Here is a 19,320-nt window from a genome sequence, read left to right as displayed (position 1 = left end):
GTAAAACTTAAATATAAGAAGATGGTCAGGGTTGCGGTCAAAAAAAGAACAGATAGTTTATAACGCAACCATGACTATCTTCTTATATTTATTAATTTTAATTAATTAGACCTGTAAAAACTATATGAATGTTAATTTACACGATTAATAATTTTTGTGTAAAGGTAAACAGATTGTAATATTTAATAGTAATACATTTTTTAAAAAATAATAATACATTTTATTTTAATTTAAAAACAAATATCTTTTGAACCATATCTGAGACCTCAGGCCATTATCAAGGAACAACCAAAATATTCTTTTTTTTACATCACCATTCTCACACTATATTTCTATTATCATATCTTACAATTGATCTGTCCATGTTTTATTTTTATCCCATCTATTTACCCAAGTCGATTATCTTTAAAAACCAATATATTTATCAAATTATGAAGAAACTGATCAGGGTGCAGTCGACAAGAAACCAAAAAATAGTTAAAAACTATTTATTTTCCAAACTATTTTTTCCCCCTTTGTATGGCTAAAACCATCTTCGTAATTTGAAATAATACGCTCTATCATTAATACATATATTTATCAATTATTATACATAGCAATCATATATACCAAATACCACTACATTTTACAATGATAAATTTCTAAAAAAAATCATAAATAAAAAAATGGTTATTTACTTTCAAATATTTATATTCTTATTTTATCACTTTAAATATTCAACAGGTTCCCTTTTTTACAAAATACACAAATTTCCAATCTCATAAAATAAAGGTAGGTTCTTCTGCAGGTCAGGACTTTGTTATAAACAATTGCTTAATATATTTCAATCTCTTCTTTGCATCAATTTAATTAATAATTGAATATTTTTTATTTTTAAAATCATATTTAAAAGTATTTTTATACCCAAAGAAAAAATTAATGTATAATTTATTCATAAACAAATAAATGTTATTATACCAAATTACAAGGTAGATTAAGATGCGTAGCCAACAAGTTAATTAACTCACCAATTCTAATAGAGCCAATTTGTTTTCATATTTTGTTATAATTAACAGTAATTGTGAAGCACTAGGCCGTGAAAACAGTACAAAGAATGTTATTGTTCTCGCTAAAGATGTTAGTTTTCTTATAGTGTCCATCGTACAAGAATTATCTTTATTCCTTGTTGGACATAACGATGGTGGGATAAGGAAAGAATGGTCTCAGTTTCCCAGGTAACAATCTTTACGAGTGACTGTCCAATGGTAAACGAAACCCGAACGATAACATCTGGGACCAACCTCATCCACATTAACAACCTCCTTTTGAGCATTAACTCTTCCGAGCTCAACACTTCCATTCACTGAACCGGTACCCAAAATAAGAAAATGAAATTTCCTGAAAGACTCCTGGATTGCTTTTATTTATTGTTTTCAAGCCTTTGCTAAAGGACATTGTTTTATTTCTTTCAACAATAAAAAAAACTTGAAGACCTTCGGTGTTGAATTACATGAAAGTAATCATTTCAAAATAGTAAACAACAAAGTTTTATTTTACTTATACCGCTAAAATTATTTCAATGCAACTTAATTTCATGGTCAAACATTTTTTTATTTCAAATGTAGCTTTGTTAATGGGTAGACTCTCCACATGTTTGTATCGTGTTATGTTTTCACTAACAATAAATTTACTTTTTGTATATATTTTTATACAGTTGTAAATAACAATAAACAAATTATTAAATTAAAAAAATCTGGTGCGGTGCGCACCACAAACAATTTACTCTCCCCCCCCCTGCTCTAAGTTGCAATTTCTTTCATGGTTTATATTTATCTATTTTTCATTACGAACAAAAATGTGAGTACGTAATTAGTTCAAATAAACAATACTAAAGGTATTTCGGGGGATTAAAAAATCCTAATTTAAGCTGAGTAAGAAGAGTACTGTCTTAATAATGAGGATGAAACCTATCAGATAATAAAGACTACTTAATTTTACATTGATTTACAAAGTTTGATCAAAATCCTAAAAAAAATATAGATTCGATTATCTAATGCGGCATTTGCAACACAACTAAACTTATATTTTCGTCGAAAACTCGATATTGAAATTTTGCATGATTACATAACTTCCCCTTACTGTATATTCCATATCGATACATGAAAGTATTACATATATTTTTCAGTTATTTATTTTCTATGAACAACTGTTTTTAAATTTTTTTTTTAGTGGTATTCATCTTTAAATAATGATTACATCAGAATGATTGAAAAAAATATTCTATATATAAAAAATAAATAAAGTAGAGAGGAGATCGGAATTTGAGCTACCTAACAAATTGATCCTTCCAAAAAAAAAAACTTTTAAGTAGTTCCACAAAATTGTAATTAACCACAATCTTATCAAATTATGATATTTAAAAAACATTCAATTGTCTATTCAGACATGAACATTAATTAACCGTAATTGAATATTTGTTTTAAAATAACTAACGAAATTCCTGGAAGAATTGTACAGTATAATTAATCATACAAATGTTATCTTTACTTTAAACCTGCAAATTTGTATTAATAAAATTAATTTTATTAAACTAACGTCAGTAAATAAAGCAGGTAATTAAAAAAAAATACCAACAGCTTTGGAAAATATTTCAATTTAAATATTCCTAGTTAACTTAAACATGTACATTGTTTGTTTACTGTTTTCAAAAGACTAAACACTTTCAGTTTAGCACCAGGAAGTACCGACATCAACACTGCCTTCCTTTCCGCAACACCAAGCATAACTCCCCGCGTTTTGTAGTTTAATGGTTCATTGTCTTAATATTTTATCTTTTAGAACAGAATTAGTTTTAAATAGTAACTTTCTCAAATGTAATAAGTGGCAAACAAAACTGATTACAAACAAGTTAATATAGTTGTTTCTAAACTATCTTCCTGGTTCAGAAATATCTTAGTAGATAAAATTCGGACTTAACAAAAAGACCTGAGCCAAATTAAAAGGATACAAATTATGTTATTTTTAATATTGGAATTTTTCTTCCCTCCCACTAATCGACCTTAGCTACCCGAGTGGGTTAAATTAGTCAAATAATAATTTCAATTTTTTTCTTTTGTATGAAAAAAATAATTAAAATAACTGATACACGGAACTTACACAGCATGGATTAAAAGAAAATTAAAAAAATAAGAAACAATTTTTTTTAAATTAAGAAAACCTTAATAAAATATTACTAGTTAAAAAACTTAAATTAATGTTTAAATGGAAAGATTGAGTATAGCGTAAATCTTCTACGCGCTGAGTTTACTTGAAGCATATTCACAATAACCAAAGATTTTTAAGAGGGAGAAATAGACAAAACGGAGAAAATAAAAAAAAATGAGAAAAAAAACTACCTCACTTTCCCACATTCATGCGGATTATTCCTAATGGAAGACTATTATTAAATTAAATTAAATTAAAAGAGACTTAGAAATGTTTTTTAATCGATCGATTAATAATACAATAAATTATATTTAATTAAAAGACAAGAGGATTATGGTTTCAAATTTAATGTGTTATTAGTGGTGCTATTATTATTATTACAAATGTCTCCTCAAAAATAACGAACTTATACATTAAAATCTAATTAAATAATACCTTTCAAATCTTTTAATCATTATAAGTAATCTAAACAAAATCAAATATCTAATACATAATAAAAAAAGAACAAATAATAATTCGAAAAAATACTTTTTATTGCATTAATGTATTTGAGTTTTATCAAATTAGTTTTTAATATATTGGCACAAGAATAATTTTTAAAAAGTTCTTTATTTAACTAATACTCTAACCAATAATCTTACAGAGATGTTTTATACCATTACAAATCTTTAGTCATTCGCTCAAAATCAAAATCAGGGAGAAAAACTAAGAATCAATTAATCCTTTAAAATATAAACGTGAAATTTATTTCACGTTAATGTATCTTTAGATACTTTTATATTATAAAAGGCAATTTTATTGTGACAGCCCATTATTTGCTTTAACGGCAAAGATCGAAATACGGTTCTTATTTTCTTGTTTTTATAAGTGATGCTCAAGTTTAAAAATTATAAAATGGACATTTTTGCAACAATGATATATTTATTTTTTTGCTTAGGACTATATATAAAAATAAAATAAATAAGCACAAACGTATACCATTTGAAAAATGAGTTCGTTTCAAAACAAAAAACAGAAAATTAGAGAACAATTATAAAAAATAATAAAATGTCGAATATCAGGTAAGAAAGGATCTATTGTGTTAGTGGAATAAATTATCACTTCAAGACGGGAGGAAACAAATATACATTATTCAGTATCTTATCGAAAAGATATTGTTAATAATGTGTAAAGTAATATAAAACCATTAAAAAAATAAGAAGAGAAAGTCATTCGAAAAATGTGATATCTTAATGATTTATTATACACATGAAAAGACACGAAAGGAAAAAAAAATACATAGATAAGGAACACTGTATAAGTAATGATCGATGAATAATTATAAGGTTGAATAATAATGTTTTTTATTTTATAATATTATATATTAGTTAATAGTATTTTAATGTTAATAACATAAGTAATAATAAGAATGATACATTTTTGATTTAAAAGATATTCTTCCTGAAAAAAAGATATAATTTTTAATTTTAGCAAAAGTAGTATTTACTATTAATATTGTTTATTGTTTATTCTTAAATGCTACGTATTATTTTAAAATGTTATGGCATAATTAATAAGAATAGTATTAAAGAAACTGAACAATAAATGTGTCTCAAACAGATCTTTTGATCTTCTAACAGAATTGTTGAATCCATTTAAGTAATCGGAAGAATCGGTATAAGCTAATGACGTAATTAGAATATATTATAAACATTTTAATTATAATTCGTATATAATAATATATAAAACATTATATTTAATTGTATTTTATTAAATATTTAAAATTTCTGTGTATTTTGAATATTTAATAAAATACCATTTATTTGATTAAAATTTTGAAATATTAAACTATTTTATGTTATTTATAATCAATTATAAATAAAATATTAGAAACAATTGAATTGATGGAGTAACCTTCATCAATAATCAAATTTAATACAATAAGGAGATTGCGAAAATCCATTGTATTGAGCTCGGTTTAACAAGATAATGAAAGAAAGATACACAGTAGCAAATTATGATTATGTTTGAGAATCAAAACAAAGGATATAGAGTTTTGTTAATATTATTTTAACCTTCAACGTCCACAAGTGGAACAGATTGTAATAATACTAAACTTTCCATAATTATATTTCTATATAAAGCATAATAAGGGATATAGATAAAACATCAATGTTGGTAGGTAAGTACATTTTTCAATCTGGGCATTAAAATAAACTTTGACCTACTTTTTTGCGCATCTTATTTAAAAATTTTAAATTAATAAAATAAATTAGGCCTATTTGAACTTATGAGGGAATAAAGCAGAAAAGGGTACTTTTGTAAGCGTTCTTTATACCGACAAAAGTAATTGACTTTAAAGTCCACACTAATCAATTCTATGCAACTTACTTTTTATGGATGAAACACCAACAGAACAAAATAGTGACCCAATGAAAAAAAATAATTCTCATTCCATTTTAATGGAAATAAAAATAGCTATAAAAATGATCTAATAAAATTTGAACCAGAGTGAACTGCCCTGTTTGTAGTATTTATCGAATGATTTTGGAAATCCCTCGAGGCTTCTTAATTGAATAATACATTGGGTTCTGGGCACTTTAATTATTAATTATTTTTTAAAAATAATTATTGGAATTTACAATTGTACATAATTATACATTTAGTAAAGTAAAGTTATTATTAGTAAACATTTTATGTAAGTTATTATGTAGGGATACAGGGGTGTAGAGGAATTCCTCATTGGTAGCACACTAATGACGTTTTTACATTAACAGGTCTCGTTGCCTACTTCTTTTCATGCATTTCGGAAGATCGTTAGGAATGGAAGAGGAAGCAAAGTTAGAAACTAGCGAGTTTGAGTGGTTAGGGAGTTTAAAATGGAAGGAATGATATCTGGTTCGTGCTAGATCGGTTACATATGGAACATTAAGGTCTTTATGTATGATTTTATTTATGACAAAGTAAGGAATATTAGGGATTTTACGAAGGATATTGGATTGTAAGGATTAGATAAGAGAGGAATTCGAAGGTTTAGTAGAGCCCTAAAGCTCAACTCCAGATTGACCTTATTACAGTCATGTAGATCAGTCTTTTGTAATAGATTGGAAGTTTAGACCGTTTGTCTAGTAAGTGCTGTAACAGTCGAAATCGACGTGCAGTTTCCTGTCTTTTCAGTCTTGTGTGAGGATTATGAACTTGACGAGAATTCCTGATTTAATGAAAAAAATTATATTAGTAATAGGTTAATCAAAATTTATAGTTATATTTGAATATTCAGATGTATTTTTTGAAATATGGAAGGACTGATGAGTTTTTTTATAAATATTATTTTTGAGGTTTGGGTCAACAACAATCAATGCCCATTTTTTATGTGCAAAAAGTGTCAGTTTGGTAAAGATTAAATGTTTATATATCTACCAAAACAATGTAGTCCATCCTCTTATCATATTCATTTTTCATAAGATCTAGGATTCGGAAATTTTATTGCTCTAACGTGCAGGGAGAAAATGGCGGAGAAGGTGACTATCTTAAATGTCTAAAATACACACTTTTTTTCAGCGAGATTTAGATTCGGATCTTCCAAAGTTCATTTAAACAAATACTCGAACATAAAGATAACATTCAGCTATGCAGCCTGGAAATCTATTGAATTAAGTTCATTAAATATGGACGGTAAGGCATGCGTGTGGAAGAAGAAGGGAAGGCATTCCGAACATGAGATGTTCTAGAGAAATAGTATCTTATTTGTGGCATTGGTCGACAGGCCACGTCAATCCTGTTCAATGTGTTGCGATGACTCGACAGTCCTGCCAACTATTCAGCAGGCCTAATGGCTCTTCCGATATTGGTAGTGCTCATCATCGACCATTAAACAACTCGATCGTAGACCATCAACTATGATTGTGTCCAGGGGCGGATCAAGAAATTTACTCATGGGAAGGCTCTCCTTTGTACCATATCAAATCCATAAACCTCATAGAAAATATCGATATAAAGAAATATAGTTTAACTAGCTTAAATTCTGAAAAACAATTTATTTTCTAATCAGAGGCATAATAATAAATGCGAGAGTTGCTTTTATTAATATGTAATAGAAACATTTAAAAAAAAAAAGAAAGAAATTTCCAGGAGGTCGCGCGGCACTAGGTTGAATCTACTAGTGAGTGTGTACTTAAGAAAAATAATATTCCGATAAGATACTGGTTTTTTCTTTCCATAAATCTTAACAACTTGTTATTTTAATATATTATTTTTAATACATTACGTTTTACTAATTTAATTTAATTTAATTAAAATTTAAAATATCATACTACATAATCAGATTAACAATTACACTTTATCACGATAAATAATCATGACTAATGGGATAATGATTTTTTTTGGCCCCTCAAACGACTAATGATCAATATTAAGTTGGTATTTATGATTAATATTTTAGTTGCAGTCATAAATGAATAAAACTTGTATTTGCATATGTTAATGTCTCTAATCAAGCCCTTCCCAACTAGGGTTCCAGCTCGTTTAAGAATATAAATGACAATCAAACAAGATGTTGAATATCGAAATGTTCTTCCACCTTCTTTGACTTTAGTTTATCATTAGTTATCTCACCGTTGTATGTGTATATGTAAACTAACTTTGAATATGTAATAATGATATATTTAAATTTAATATTTGGAGAGGGGTAGATTAATTTAATTCTTTGTAAATGGTTTTAAAGAGTAAGCCACCTAGCTAAAATTCACTATTTTTAGACTGTTCTAAAAGCAAACTAAGTAAATATGTTTGTTTCAAAAAGGTTGTATAAACTACGTCTGCTTAATACCACCCTAAAACAGTAAGAAATAACACTCAGAATTTATTTTCCGACGCAATTTAAAATAAATGAGCAAATCATCTAGCAACAAAAGAGGTTATTTCATGGAAACCATGGCTGGCTTAGCCCAAGACTGAAAATTTATCTGTTAGATAAAAATGGAATGACATAAATATAGTGATAGTTTTCTGAACTTTTTTTTTAACTAAGATCCAAAGTACCTTTAAAAATGTTTCGAAAATGAATAAAAAATATGGAGTCTCCACATGTTTGTATCATGTCACTATGTCACCTACAGCAAATTTACTTGTTGTATATATTTTTATACAGTTGTAAATAACAATAAATAAATTATTTTAAAAAAATTAAATTCACTTATGGATATCCCCTAAAGCTGGGATTTTTTTCCTGAGTGGCAAGGGGTGTAAAACCAAATTGATAAAATAGAAACAAAACAAGCATAAAATCCAAGCAGAGCTCTAGGCTTCAGAAAGTTCTTTCTACTTTATGTGAATCGGTATCAGGATTATACGAAAACATGTAAATTTGATGATGAAGACATACTTTTCTGTAATGAATCAATTAGGTCATCTTCAGATTAACCGAAATATATTAAATCGATATGAAACCTTCATTAAAAAATCTCAAACTGAATAAATTTTATAATTAATTAAACTACGACAAAATTATAATTTCACAACTTAAATACATATATAATAGGCACTATTGGCAAGGAAGGCGGCTACCGTCAGCGCCAAGATCGAGTGCGACCGGGGAAGTAGAAAGTTGGAGAACAACTTGTTCGAAACCCACTCACGTTGGAATCCTCTTTCTCTCCTTCATTCTAACTTAGAGTAGGAATTCTTAATGCGCGAAAACTTCGGCTAAAAAAGAGCACCAAACTCACCCCTACAGAATAAACTTGAAGATAAAGGAATCCCTGAGCGGAGAGTGGAAAATTAGAATGTTGGCAACACTTTTTTTTTTTTCTTTAGACAAACTTTATTTAAAAAAAAGAAGAAAGAATTGTGTTTTCAGAAATTGTATTATTTTGTATCCTTTCATTGATTACTATATGAACAAAACTATTTGTAGTGTTTTCATCATCAAATTTACATGTTTTCGTATAATGCTGATACCGATTCACATCAAGTAGAAAGAACTTTCTGAAGCCTAGAGCTCTGCTTGGATTGTATGCTTGTTTTGTTTCTATTTTGTCACTTTGGTTTTACACCCCCCCTTTTTTTTTTTTTTTTTTTTCGAAATTTGTCTATAATTATTTTATAAAATCTCGTTATATTACAATTAAACATATGTAAAAATTATAAACATAAATGACATGTAGCTAAGACCTAGGTATCATAAATTATTATAATATTTGGTTCTAATAGACATCACCACTATTTCCATAAAAAAAATGACGACCCATAATATTCTATTACATAAAATTTGGTACCATAAAAAAAATACACATTGAAACATACAACACGAAGTATTTTGCGAGTCGGGAATTTAAATTTAAATCTAAATCTTAAAAAGTTTTGGAAGATTATGAGATGACCGTCTGTGATGATTTTAATTTTAAAAATTGCAATTCTACCAGTCATTTCTATACTTGTTTTAGTTCGTATTTAATTCATGTATATTATTGTTTTGAGTTTACTACGTTTCTCTCTCTTATTTATATAAAAGTTTAATTTATCACCTTTCCTACAACTTCCTAGATACCTTGTTCTCATTAAGCCATGATAAAACTCTGCAAAGTGGGGCAGAACGTCGGTTTATAATAAACAATTGTTATTTCTTTATAATATTTTTAAGTTTCTACTATACTTTTTAACTTTTATGACCACCGCCTGGAAAATCTTCCTACTAAAATGTTTTATAGGAATAACCTGTAGAATTAACGCGGGTAAATTAATTAAAGTTTTATATCTATATATTATATGAATGGGTATTTAAAGCATCACAAAATATTACCCTTGAGAGTAACAGATTGTTTTATTTTTTATTAAAAAGTTTTATGCCCCTCCTCTAATTAACGTTTTTGTGGTCCAAAAACTTATTTTTTTAAAACAATAAATTGTAAAACTATTTCCATTGTTGCTTTTTTTACAAGTAAACTAAGAAATTGGAGGATCCTTACATTTACATAAATAATGTCAAATCTTAAAATTAAAAAAAACAAACTATTAATCATTACACAATACCTTGTTGTTTGAGTTACTTATTTCATCTACTGTGCGTTATCTTAAAATGTAAAAAGTCAAAATCTGAGGACGTGTAACTTGGTAAAAATAATAGATCAAAACCCTGTATGTTTGCTAATTTCATTTATTTTTTCTTTTCTTCTTTATTTATTTTTTTTTTTTTGGTATATTTGAGAAGTTTTCCTGTCTCTTCATAAAAGATTCAAGACAGAGCTACAGAAAACATTTAGTCAGCCGACAATTTTGAAAAGAAAAAGCGGAGGGTAATGACAAATTCCGAGGATCATCTTCGAATGATCTGTAACATTGGTACCGAATCTAAAATAAATCTTTAATTACGGAAAAAAGTCGCGGATGACGTACACTCAATCAATTAAATTTTTGAGACATTACGTGTCTTGAAACGTAAAATCTTATAATTTGAGGTGTTAATTTTTTTTTCTTTGGTCAATTAGAAAAGTTCACTATTGACGATAATAAACCAACAATACTAAGTTCCAACATCAAATGAATTTTGAAGGTTTCAATACAATAGGGATTGGAAACAAAGGGCAGGGATGAAGCCTATGTATACCTAATGCTCTTATTATGATTCTTTGTAAATTACTATTAATTTTTAGTAGCACAAACTCCGTATCTATTCAGGTCATCTTCATTCTTAGAGACTAAAATTCAATTATTTCTTTCCTTTAATTATATATATAAAAAAGAAAATATGTCTGTTTCTAATGACAGGATCAAACTCAAACAGTTAATACAATGGAAAGTAAATTAATAAAAGTATTGAAAAATTATATAATTAAAATTAACTGTTAGAGAATCAAAATATATTATCACATTTAAGATTTTTTGTAATACAATATTGATCTCGAATAAATAAATGATGATATAATAAAATGTTTAGAAGATCTTGATTGATGCATTTTACAGTCGCCGTGAGTGAGTTTCTTACTTAGCCCAAACAGCAGGGAGTGCCCAAACACAGTACAACGATGTTTGCATAAGGAAGGAAAATATCTTCAAGAAAAGCAATATCAGCATATAATAATAATAATAAATCAAATTAAGTAGATCGTATACATAATTTTGTTAATTCTACCATTTATTTTATAAGCATATATTTATATTTTATTTCTAAATTTATTTTATATTGATAATCATAGTCTATACAATGCCAAAGTATCAGAAAAATTGTGGGAGTACTGTATTTCAATAATGATACTAGATTTAATTTATCATCGAATTTCTCTTTTTTTTTTTGTATACTTTGATGATTCTGGATTTTTAATTAGCTACGTCACTTATTAAGTTAAACCTTTTTGGTATCGGGAAGAGAATATAACACGTTAAAATGTAACAAAACCTAAAATGAGCAAAAATCTGTATAAACACCATCTAGGCTATATATATTGGAACCTATTTTTTATCACAAAATTTTTGTTTCAATTTTTGAAAAAGGGTTATAATTGGATTCTGATGAATTCGAAATAGATCATGGGTAATACAATTTAAAAAATAAATAAATATATACATATGTACTCTTAAAATTGTTCAGATACATTTCTGAAAAAATAAATAATAATATAAACTAGAAATATAACGCTTTTTATTGGAAGAATATAGTCGACAGTATGAAGTAGATTGTAGGAAGATAGTTATTGTTAACCAACGTTTTGCCCCACTTTGCAGGGCTTCATCAGGGCTGTCTGATTGAAAAAGAGATCACAGAATGACAGCTCTGACGAAGCCCATCAAAGTTGGGCGAAACGTTGGTTATTTATAAATAGTTTTCTTTTTACTATTTTGATACCTTTATTGACCACCACACGGACTATCCTCCTACAATATAATACTTTTTATTTTCAGTTTCATGATAATCTATTTCAAATCCTTTACAAAAGGACTACATTCCGTTTTAAAAAAAACTAAAGCAAACGTTTTATGACAAAATAGTTTGTAGCTGTTTGTAGCCTAGCCAGACAACACAATTACAATAAGATCGTATAAAGATAAAAATAAAATCATGAATATGCTCAGATAAATTACCGTGAAATGGGAGTTTACATCTTATTATTTAAATTAGTAAATTTTATTTATTTCTTCAACGATTCATTCGCAGATCGCTGCATTTAAAATAATAGCATGTAAGATTCATTCAATACAATCCCATAGTTAATGAGCACCATTCAATCTATTTATATTTTTTTTCTTCCAGTAATATAATTAAATAATGTTAAATTAATCAACACTCAATAAATATCCAATATACTGTTAAAAATGTGTATGATAGAAAATAATGGCAAACACTGATAACAGATATAAAAACAGCCTGGCTAGAAAAAGTAAAACGAAAATCCTTGAGCACTTAATACCTAAGTATTTATTATTAATGTCGAAACAATTACACGAGTAAGATCTGCAATCTTTAAGCATACCTTTTAAGTAAACGATAATTATTTATAATTAAGGTTTCATAATTATTAGTGAACATAAAATATATACTGAAAAACACCTAGCATTCACATGGCGCCATATTTTCCCCATAACATTAAAAATAAATTGTTATGTGATAATTATTTTTTAAAATTATACCAAATATTGTGATATATATAAATCGGTGAAAAATTCTCATATTTATGACATCTACTGAGGAAATAAATGTTAAATAATTAGAACCTGAATTTAAGGAGTTCTTCTTTTCTGTAGTTCATATTAATAAGGTATATATGTTTCTTAGTTTGTCTTCAGTAGTTGTATTTTAATATAAAGTAAAACCAAAAATGTTAAGTGTATAATGTTATGAAGAAAATTGAAATTGATCATTTAATGGTAATTTGTATAAAAAATGTTTAAATATTTTTACACTGTAAGGAAGGAACATACAACTAATTACACAAACAGATGAACACCACAATTTCTTCAGATAACACCGGAAAGAATTGTCTATTAATAAATTAAAAATAAATAAATATAATAGTATACAATTAAAATTGGTCAATGGAATACAGTTGGTAGGGAATGTCAAGATTATTGAAAATCATACATTTTTAAAAGAAAAATATTATAAAATGTGGGATAAATTTCTGATGATTGAGCGATAAGATGACAATGATTGCTGTGCTATTAAAATTAACATTTACATTTGCTTAAGGAATAGGACTGCCTCAAATATTAGAAAAGATATTTCAATAGAAAAGTTTTTTTCAGCCAAAATAAATTAGTAACTTAACGACTGAACATTTTTTACCTTTTGAAAAGGATTCTTTTTGTACCTGTTAGCCCTTTCCAGTAATGTACCGGTCGTGAATTCGCTAGTATTTTTTTTTTTTGTATTAGATATTTATACACATCTATATATAAAGCTAATGAGTAGATAAAATCTTCAATACTATTTTAACATTTAAAAATGTTTACTATAACAACTTTGTAATTTTTTATAAATATCTAATTTTTTAAAAACCTATATAGCTTGAAAAAAATAAATAAATAGATATTATGAGGGTATAATTAATAATTTTGACGGTAACTACCTGGTTACTGCTAGCAACTTCCATCGCATTGTGGGGTTGGATGTGGAGCTGGCCGGAAGTCATCTTGCCTGAGTAGAGGCGGAGAGCCGACTGGCAGCTGAGACAACCCCCACCCCCGCCTCGCATTATCACCCCTCTTATCATTGCGGCTTCATCTCTTCATCACCTATTGCCTTTCTATAATTGTCACAGGGTTGCATGTATGTGATATAAATAATTAAAGTGATATATAAAACAAACAACTGAAAACTTTCAATGGGAAGAATCATGGCTTTGTTTACATTTTTCGACGTGAATATAATGCAAAGAATCCAAAATTCAATAATGACTAAGTCTGACGATATTGCCAGGTATAACAGTCCTGAATATATCTTCTACATCAAAAATTCCATCAAACCACTCCATACCCAAAGGGTAAAAACATTTTTTTAAATTCAACTCACGAAAAATGGCGGAATTTTGAACGCAATTTTGAGTACGCTTTTTCTCCTCGTTTGACTTGAAGTGTTTAACAATTATGACACGGTGAAGAATAAGATTATCGTTTAAGGTTTGATCAATAGCTCTCGTCAAGATCGATCTATTGCGTGTATGGGTTCACCAATAGTTTGATGACCGCCTTCAAGCTCAAAGAGTTTAATTTGTCGAAAATCAAACCTCCACCAACAACTAAAAAAGGTGCTAAAGATCCGGTTTATACTCTCCGTCTAATATGAATTGGCATTTAGTTTAAACTAGGCCAGGGTAAAAATACGGTGTCTCAAGCGCAGGCAATTATTTTTATTTTTTTTTAAATCAATTTTTTTTCTAAAATAGAATGAATTGCGGTTGTAGTTAATGTATATAAAATATTGATTCCGATAGGGTATGAGTAAATGTAACCATTTCTACCAAAAAGTATATGCTTACCTTTTAAATAGTATTGGATAACCAATTCAGGCATTGCTAGAAGATATTTTAATTATTTTATGGAAATATATAATAAGTAATGGTTTTCATTGAATATTAATATCATGTGTGTTTTGATTAGTTTCTTACATATTTTTTTGAACTGCCTAGGTTATAATGTTATAATATTGCATTAAAATTTCCTTCTTTCTGGGAGCTCATACACCGAATGTGACAAAAACGTTTGCGTTATCCATTACGCAAACTATCAGCTGTATTTTTATGCCTTATGTTTGGACACAAGCCGTAGCTAAATCGTCTGAGAGTTTTTTAGGGGCCAGCATGCAAAACGAAGTTTTTGTCTTCCAGAACTATTTGAAAAGCACAATACCAAAAGTCAAAAGGTATCCAAAACTGATATTCCAGAAATAAAGACAAACTATTACAAGGAATCGCAAGAATTGCTTTCAATTGTTCTTCCGAGCAACAACCCTTTTTAGAGTACATTTTAAATTTGTAAAGCCAGACAACAATCATCTAGAAGAGATGTGTTGGCTGAACACGATCATGAAAAGCATTTAGAAGAAGACAACAAAACTTATTATCGTGGCTGTGTAGGATTGAGTAAATCAGTCACAAATAAGACCGGTTTCTAAATAATTTTTATACCAAAGATAGTAATAATTCCATTATTCATTAGAATATAATAATTATTTTGCTAATAAATACCATATATTTGTATTAGTAAAATTCATCTTTGGTACTTTACAATTTGATTTATCACCGCTAATTTTTATTCTTGGAGGCCATGAAGGACAAGTGACACTTGTTATAATTGTAAAATGATAGTTGGTAAATGGAAATTTTTTTTTTTAAAAACAATTGGTCAATATTCAAGAGGTATACAGTTTAATCATGATATAACTATTATACACACTTAAACGTTACAGAATATTTATACAAATATTTCAAGTTTAGACTACTTTTTCTCAAAATGATGAAATTTCCATTTATAAACCTTGGCTTCCCACCCGCTCATATTAAAGTCTCTGAATTAAAAATTGGGCAACAATGGTGCACCGTAAGCACATGATTCCATTATATCATTCGATTGAAGGAATAAGGAGGATAATAATGAGGATAGTCCGGATTGCGGTCAATAAATTTATGAAAATAGTAAAAGAAAACTATTTATTGTTAACCAACGTTTCACACCACTTTGCAGGACTTCGTCAGGGCCAAATAAAAAAATAGATACAGACACTATAGAATTGACAAAATATTAAAATAAAAACATTTCAAAAGAATTGTTATGTTTAAAAAGGACATAAAAAAGAAATAGTAATAACAATATAAGGAAGTATACATTTAGGTGGACTGGAAACAAGTTAAAAATAAATATAACCAGGTGTGATAAAAGTTCTAAATACAGACCTAGACTAATAAATAAGAGTAGTTGTAAAAAGTAAAACAGATAGGTGAAGAAAAGATGGCATAGGTGAGGTATAATAATATGTAAAAGGGAGATATTAATAAAAATAAATAGTTAGTTTATTTTGAGAAATCTATATCTCAGGAACTATGTGACGTACAGATGTCTATTTGCACTCATATTAAAGCTAGTTCAATGTACTATGAAGTAGTTTATTTCGTTTAACTCCCTAAGAGTAGTAGTTTTTATGATATTTGACAAAATAAATTCACAAACTGTTAATTTCTAGTTGTTCGTATAAAATGTTTGATTTTTGAAAAAATTTACAACTAGACTCATAAGACGCACATATGTCTGCCAGCACTCAAAATAAAGAAAATTTAACTTACTATAAAGTAGCTTATGACACCTATCTGTCAGATGTCTATTAGCAATCAAATTAAAGCTAGTTCAATGTACTATGAATTAGTTTATTTCGTTTAACTCCCTAAGAGTAGTAGCTTTTATGATATTCGCATATGAAATAAATTTGGCACATGAAAATTTGTCCGAACAACTATAAATCAACTTATTTTAGCAAATATCATGAAAACTACTACTCCTACGAAGATGTTCTCTAACCGTTGATTTACGGCTGTCCCCCGTAAATCTCATCTTATGTATTCACCTCCTAGTCAACTACCTTACCTATATTGAACTCGCATTGTCGATTCCTTCTGGTCAAGAATATCTAATATTATCAATTGGAGCCAGATCTAACTCAACCTACTCAACAACCTTCTTCATTAGTTCACGACCACGTTATACTGAAGAAAAGATTATATTTTATTTAAAACTCTCTAAATAAACTACTTTGCAATTCATACTTCACATCTCCAAACTTATTAATTTCAATTAAACTTCTTCACGCAGCTAATTATTCACTATATATCTCCGGGTTCTAAAATACATTTATATAAATTGGATATAATAAATTATATTAATATTTAACTATTTTCCATACACAATATAAACCACTGACAGACCTGAGCAAAAGGTGAAAATAAAGCACTTGCTTTGACGGGGACCTTTATGCAAAAATTCCTACAAATAAAAAGAACCGTGAAGTATATATAATTGATATTGGTTTTCGCAAGCTACAATGACTAATAATGGACGAAGAATGAAAAGTAACAATTTAAGCTCTAATTTTATTCGAATTATTTACTTACAAAACGTAAAAAACAATTTATGGTGAAAGCATGAATGATAAGATATCTTTTTTTTTAGTCAAATATTGAATAATTTACTAATTTACTCAAAAAAAAGTCACAGCACAGCTCTGAAATGACCTATTTCAAAATTAACCTTAAAATACCCTAATACTATTATTGAACTCATATACTTCTTTTAAATTTTAGGTAAGTAAACACTAATGATAAGCTTATAAAGTAAACTTTATATTTACTATATAACACGTATATTTACGGAAATATGTACCTGAAATTCAAAAGAAAATTTATACCATTTCAATATAACATTTATAGTATTTTCGAGTTGATTTATTCCCAAATACTGCATTTTTTATTTGTTCGCTTTTCAATGAATGCTAAATGTATTGTTGACATTAATTGATGGACATTGTACTTAATAAATATAAAATTCGGAATTTTAAATTAATTAATGTCCAGGATTACTCGTTCGATACCTCTCCTAAAGCTATGAAACATCAAGAAAATATGTATAACCCATGTAAATCATCAAATTAATTTTTCACGATTTCATAATGCTATGGGTAATATGTTCTCCAAGTTAAATGAGTAATTGAGTTTTATTTCCAATTATTTTTCAATTACTTAAAGTTAATAAATATATCTTTCGAATTCTCTCATGAATTTGTCTCATTGGAATAAAATCATTAATTGTCATGGTTGAATTCCATAAAAGGGTGTTTGAACTTGAACATTTTAGGTTTTAAATATAAGTAGATGGTCAGGGTTGCGGTCAAAAAAAGAACAAATAGTTTATTCCCTGTTAGTATATTGCCAACAACAATTAGTATATTTCCTGTTCAACCGTTCGCTTTGAACAGCCTGATGAAGCCCTGCAAAGTGGGGCGAAACGTCGGACATTAAAATAGTTTTAAACTATTTGTTATTTTTTTGACCGCAACCCTGACTATCTACTTATATTTAAATCATTACGGTCAACTATATATACATATATATTTTAGGTTTTAATTTTTCAACACGAAAAAAATAATTAAAACATGCACCATATAATTCACACTACGATATATTACAGCTAAATATATTACTGCTACTTTTGTTTAAAAGAATAATATAAATGTTATAGTACAAATTGACTCAAAAACTAAATTTTTTTTTTTTGGTGGGGGGAGGAGGGTACGCTCCTTGCGCTCTCTCCTCTGGATCCGTTAATGGATTAATAAGCTCTTTTCAATTTAATAATATCCACTAATATTTTACTGTCCGTGTTGTTTAGCACTCACCACATGCGACGCATAATAAGTTTGTTTACTTTGTGTTCCGTCGAATGGGATAGAATCGGTCCAGTAACTGTCAAGTCTGTAATGAAATTGCTCTAGTGACAAAGTTATGGCTTCGAATTAGACCAGTTTTCAACCCTGTGTCCTTATAACTTGGGTGTAACTTAAAGTTACGTGATTAAAAAAAAAATGTACTGGTTTCGTACTTTTAAGTTAACTATAGTGTTCTTCTAAGTAGATGTTAAACAATTTATAAGCTATTTTGTCTTGCGTTGTATATTTATGTTAGTTATTAAAATCATACAATTAATAAAAGAAGTGACACTTTATTAATTGCGAATTATACCCGTTTTCTCATTTGATATTTTTTATATAAAGGATACATATACATTTCCGTTCTTTACCCCAGATTATTTAGATAATGAAATAAGAAGTAAATAATATTTTTAAAAAAAAATTAACGTAAATGTGATGTATGAAAAAAAAACATATAATAGTAATACATCTTTTTGGCAGCCCCAATACAAATAGAGCCATTACAGTAATTGGTTTGCCAAAACAAATACTGATACTCCACAGTAATAATTTTTTTTTTCTTACAAATTTGTTGAGGTTAATAAACTTCCTATTGAATGTAATTTATATTAAATTATCATATTATAGTACAACGTTTCGGGACCACTGTCCCATATTCATGTACTTTAAACCTCATAATGTTTCATAATTTAAATTTCATATAGGAAATCATGTCACATCTTTACACTATTTTACTTTTCTACCTTTACTTATTT

The 19,320-nt window shown here is 27.8% G+C and overlaps 1 protein-coding gene across 3 annotated transcripts in view; it reads right to left on the bottom strand.

Moving 5' to 3' along the window:
* Positions 1-19,320, bottom strand: part of ome (dipeptidyl peptidase 4 omega) — a 218,515-nt gene that overhangs the window by 186,503 nt on the left and 12,692 nt on the right. The window contains exon 1 of one of the 3 annotated variants that reach the window (XM_067044645.1): positions 13,722-13,829. The exons of 1 other annotated variant lie outside the window; for it this stretch is intronic. In XM_067044645.1, coding sequence (XP_066900746.1) covers positions 13,722-13,784 — 63 coding nt within the window. In that variant the 5' untranslated portion in view covers positions 13,785-13,829. Of the gene's footprint in view, positions 1-13,721; positions 13,830-19,320 lie in introns of those variants that run through there. One more of the 3 variants, XM_067044643.1, reaches the window with a different exon arrangement.

Source organism: Halyomorpha halys, unplaced genomic scaffold, assembly GCF_000696795.3.
Source record: "Halyomorpha halys isolate HHAL.00 unplaced genomic scaffold, Hhal_1.1 Scaffold999.1, whole genome shotgun sequence".
NCBI lineage: Eukaryota > Metazoa > Arthropoda > Insecta > Hemiptera > Pentatomidae > Halyomorpha > Halyomorpha halys.
Note: the sequence above shows the minus strand (reverse complement) of the source record. Positions and strands in the feature narration are given on the sequence as shown.